The sequence below is a fragment of the Octopus sinensis genome, linkage group LG4 (genome assembly GCF_006345805.1).
Source record: "Octopus sinensis linkage group LG4, ASM634580v1, whole genome shotgun sequence".
Lineage (NCBI taxonomy): Eukaryota > Metazoa > Mollusca > Cephalopoda > Octopoda > Octopodidae > Octopus > Octopus sinensis.
This window is the reverse complement of record NC_043000.1, coordinates 71,687,870-71,693,119: the sequence shown is the minus strand read 5'-3', so window position 1 is coordinate 71,693,119 and position 5,250 is coordinate 71,687,870. Positions and strand designations below refer to the sequence as shown.

At 37.0% G+C, this 5,250-nt stretch overlaps 1 protein-coding gene across 1 annotated transcript in view; it reads left to right on the top strand.

Annotated features, from left to right (window-relative positions):
- The window catches only part of LOC115210482 (decaprenyl-diphosphate synthase subunit 1), a 25,071-nt gene extending 20,370 nt beyond the window's left edge, over window positions 1–4,701 (top strand). Inside the window, exons 6-7 of the mRNA XM_036502634.1 lie at window positions 3,603–3,704; window positions 4,469–4,701. Coding sequence (XP_036358527.1) covers window positions 3,603–3,704; window positions 4,469–4,609 — 243 coding nt within the window. The 3' untranslated portion in view covers window positions 4,610–4,701. The remainder of the gene's footprint in view (window positions 1–3,602; window positions 3,705–4,468) is intronic.
- Window positions 4,702–5,250: the final 549 nt, after the last annotated feature.

The following is a 5,250-nucleotide window of genomic DNA, read 5'->3' as shown; positions in this document are numbered from 1 at the left end:
CTTTCCATTGCTTTCAACCTTCTATTAACTTTTCCCTACTAATTTTCAAAAATACACACTTCTCTAGCCACATTTCCTTTCTCAGTCGCTGCCTCATCCCTAAAGGTTTCCACCTCCATTTCCACCCCACTCTCCACTCTGATTCAGCCAGCCTACCCATACTCTGTACTACTTCCTACTGCCTTATGCGCGCTACCATTCGTTCTAATCTCTCCAAAATACACACCATCAACCACCTTCTCCCTCTTGCTTTTTCCATCTTCTTTCAGTTGTCCTCCCATGCAAACTCCACTTTACATTACATAAGCCATTTCATGAATTTCTTGCTCATACCAAACAACGTAAACTCCATTCACTTCTCCATTCCATCACATCCAATGCCACTATCCCAACTCCCTCCTTCAATGATACACTTCCCCCACCCTCACCAACCAACCTACCCCGTCACTCCAACCCCCCACATACACACACCTACCCCTTATTCCCCCATTCACAGCCTTCCACCACCCCTCCCACTTCTGTCCCATCCACCCCTTCTCCACTTCAGTCTGTTGTTACCATTCCTCTAGATTTTCCCCTCTCTGAGGCGGAGTGCTCCCTCCTCAGTAGGGGCCTGTGCTTCATCCCCCTCACTCCATCCAGCAATGAATTTCAGACTCGTGCCGATATCCACAGTTTTGTATGCCATGTTAGGTTGTGTGCGCTATTCCACAACACTCCACATGCATCTAATGAGGAGGACTGCTTCACCGACCATCCTATTGGACGCCAGCTCCTGGCCAGTTCCAAGCAGTTGATCTTTTTGCAGGCGTCTGCCAGCGCACTGTGGACCGGTTTCACTTCTCCAAGCATCCCCAACATCTGAACATCACCCCAGCTGAACTCTCGGCCCTTCAATGTCTCCAATGCTGCAAAGACATCATCATAAAACCGGCTGACAACCGTGGAGCCATGGTGGTGTTGCGCGCGGACCTCTCCAAGGCTGAAGTTCTCTGCCAACTTCAAGAAACCTCCTTCTACTGCCCTCTGCCCCACGTCTAGCTACCAACAGACGGTGTCCTCCACTATCCATGACCTCGTCTCCTCCTGTCTCCCCACCACCACCTCCAACTTCATTGTCACATATTATATTACAGATAAATTCCTCTATTTACATAATATCGAGGTCTCTTTCATTCTTTTATTGTCTTACCATTACTATTAATAAGTTATCTCCCATACACCGCTATTTTTCCGTAAAAGCTAATACAGCTTATTTTTGAGAACTCTGCCCCGCAGAAGAATTCAATATGGACACCTACAATATCAATTACTCTATGAAAAACATACCTATGCCAACCAGAGAACTATACTCTAAGAAACTTTTGGAGAAAATTACAGACCTTATTAAGCATATGAGATGGAAAACTTTCTTTTACATGGAAGAGGACACTACAGAGAACATATTCTATGGAATTAAATCAATGGCTTGGAAGACTTCGAAGCAGACCTACTAAAGCTCATGAACAAAATAAAATTTCATAAGTCTTTTAACATTTTCCAATAGAAACTGAAAAAAGATATCAAATACATAAGAGTTCCAGAAAAACAGCACTTTTTTCTGATAAAACCAAGAACTTATACCTTATAGAAAACAGCACAATTTCACGACTCCTACACAATAATATCATCAATAATTACACCAAAGCTAGACCACAAATTTATAACGAAACTAGCAGTATCGCCTGGCGTTGCTCGGGTTTGTAAGGGAAATAACTATATAAGCATTTTTAGAGAGTTACTTCCCTTATATAAACCGAGCAAAAAATGCGAAAAAATGATGGTAAATTTTTTTTAAATCATAGACTCACGCTAATACCCAGACGGGCTCGATATGAATCACGACTATAAGATACCCGCTTTTGGTTAAACTACACCGCAAAATGTGGGAGTAGTTAGGAATCTAAATCGGAGGTGACTGACACTCACACACACAACTTCAGTTTTATATGTAAAGATTAATAAAGCATTATCACCACCGGACTTAAATTAGATTTTAAAAAATAGAGGTCCTTCCAAAAAAGAGGCCTTTATAACTATCAAGGACCATAAAAAGAACTTCCTATCTAATTCTAAATGTAGGCTTATTAACCCAGCTAAATCAGAACTTGGTATTATTAGTAAAGAAATTTTAGGAAAAATCAATGCAAAAGTCGGGAATGCTACTAGGTTAGTACAATGGTCCAATAGTATAGAAATCATTGACTGGTTTAAAGCCATTAAGAATAAGATTAAAGCAAGATTGACGCAATTCAATATTGTCGATTTCTATGCCTCTATCTCTAAGGAACTGCTAGATAAAGCTCTAACCTTCGCAAGCAAATTTATAGAAATTAGTAGACAAAATAAGGACATAGTCTTCCATGCTAGAATGACTTAACTCTTCAGTGAGAACGCAAAGTGGGTCAAGACTACCAATACAGAGGGTGCCTTCAATGTGAGCATGGGGTCATAATATGGGGCAGGCATATGCGATCTCATTGGACTATTCCTACTCAATATGTCGGGCAACACTTTTCCTGACGTATATTTCGCCATTTACAAAGATGATACCCAAGCTTTAACTGCAAATACCAATGGACCAGCACAAGATCGGTTTAGGAAGAACATTATCCAAATGATGAAAACTTTCAGTCTTAGCATAACTACAGATACCAACCTGATGGTTGTCAATTTCTTAGATGTGTCCTTAGATCTAAATAAGAATATTTACGAACCTTATAGGAAGCCCAGTGATAGACTTAGTTATATTAATGTGAGTTCCTGATGAACGCTGGAGGATATATCAGCAACTAAATCAAATTTCACAATATATAATATATATATATAATTAAGAGAAATATCCTCTATTAAACAATTCAGTAGTGAAAGACATTATCAATATTAAGTAGAAAAAATTCAAATATCCTATAATAAATATTATTCAAAAAAGAGAGTAAAAGGGAGTATACAATATAAATGTATATACATTATATGTATATACAATATATATATATATATCATAATCATTATTTAACGTCTGTTTTCCATGCTAGCATGGGTTGGACGGTTTGACCGGGGTCTGGTAAGCCATGGAGGCTGCACCAGGCTCTAGTCTGATTTGGCAGTGTTTCTACAGCTAGATGCCCTTCCTAACGACGAAATGCAAAGTCAACTTCTGTAATTTTAACTCAGAACACATAGATAGATAGAATGCTGCTAATCATTTTGCCCAGCATGCTAACTATTCTGCCAGCTCACCGTCTTAAAGTAACTAGTAATGATCACAAGCTTTTAGTCAAGGGATTACAAGTTTCAATCTGCTTTAATATGAATTTCTTATTTAGGCTCAAGGACAAAAATTCTTGCAAGCACATGTGTAATGTACCTATTTTTCTCAAGGGCATTAGTAATATTAAGCAGGAATTCAAGCACTCATGGATTTGGCTTAGCAAAAGCTGAAATCTTCTCCTCTGGCATTTACCACAGACTGCATATTAATCTATACAGACAATGAAATTGTTTCCTTTTAGTGTTGATGGGTTACTTTGACTTTATATATAAATCTTCATACTTTGAAGTAACATGTTTTATACATTATTCAGTATCCTGAATTGCATCCATTGATCATGCGAAGATTCAAACATGAAGGTGATGTGGAAAAAGCAAGGGATTTAGTCGTAAAAGTAAGTTTCCTTCAATTCTTAGATTAATTTTTTTTTCAGTTCTATATTTAAGAGATGAGGAATTATGTACATTATTTACAATTGATGGATATTTGTCTTCATCTTGTTTGTTAACACAACCTTTCGGCTGATATATCATCCAGCATTCATCAGGTGTCTTGGGAAAATTTCGAACGTGGGTTATCATTCCTAAAGTATTTTTCGATGTTATTATTATCATTATTCAGGTCACTGCCTGGAATCGAACTCGGAATCTTGAGGTTAGTAGCCTGTGCTCTTAGCCACTACACCATATGCCCGTAGGTCACTGCCTGGAATCGAACTCGGAATTTTGTGGTTAGTAGCCTGTGCTCTTAGCCACTACGCCATATGCCCGTGGGCATAGTGGTTAAGAGCGCAGGCTACTAACCCCAAGATTCCAAGTTCGATTCCAGGCAGTGACCTGAATAATAATAATAATAACACCTTCGAAAAATACTTTAGGAATGGGAACCCAAGACACCTGATGAAGGCTGGAGGGTATATCAGCCGAAACAACAAACAAGATGAGGACAAATATCCGTCAATTGTAAATAATGTTTTTTTTTTTTTTAAAAAAGCTTTTTAACTTCTCTTGTCATCAATACCATATTATTTTAAATTAAATCTCTTTATTCAATTATAGTTTTGGAACTAATTCAACAAACTGAAAAATAGTTTTTGCATCTCAACAATATAACTACATTTTCTTTTTACTCTAACATTTCAACTTATTTCTCTTCCAGAGTGATGGTGTGACACATACTCGGTTACTAGCTGAACAACATGCCAAGGAGGCAATTTCCATGGCCAAAATATTAAAGCATAGTGCATCACAGCAGGCTTTAATAAATTTAGTAGAATTTGTTCTTCATAGAAAAAAATAATGGAAACCTTTTTTATTATATTAAAATATTGCAGATTTCAAATTTTGTGATTTTTAAAAAACAAAATTAAATATTAAAATTTTTTTATTTAGTTATTGCATTGGTCACTTATTAAATAATAGTTTGATCAGATATTTTTCTCATTTTTCTTATTTGTAAAACCATGCTTCCATCAGTGCTATTACAATGCCAGGTATATGATTACAACTCAATTTGGAAAGTTTAAAATGATACTCTGGAATATTTTCATTGAAGTTATAAGAATTCTGACATCCAGTTATCAAAATATCACTAAAAAAAATGAAAAGCTTAAATGAATTAAAATTTTATGTAAATAATATAATAAAATCTAGGGCTGATAGGAATGAACAGGCAAGGTAAAATCTTTACTTGCTAGGTCAGGAGGATGAAACAACACCCATGACCTTTTCAGGTCTTCTTAGAAAGGCAGGATTGATGTCTTTAAGTTTCCCCTTGAATCTTTATTAACGTCTGTGAGAAAGATATGAGCAGAAAAGAAATTCCAAAGAGCAAAAGGAATGAGTGTAGTGATTAGTGCAGGGCCTGGACAAATGGACGACAATAAGGGCAATGGGAGGAGAGATGAGTAAAATGAGCATACCTGAGTGCAGATGGCATGT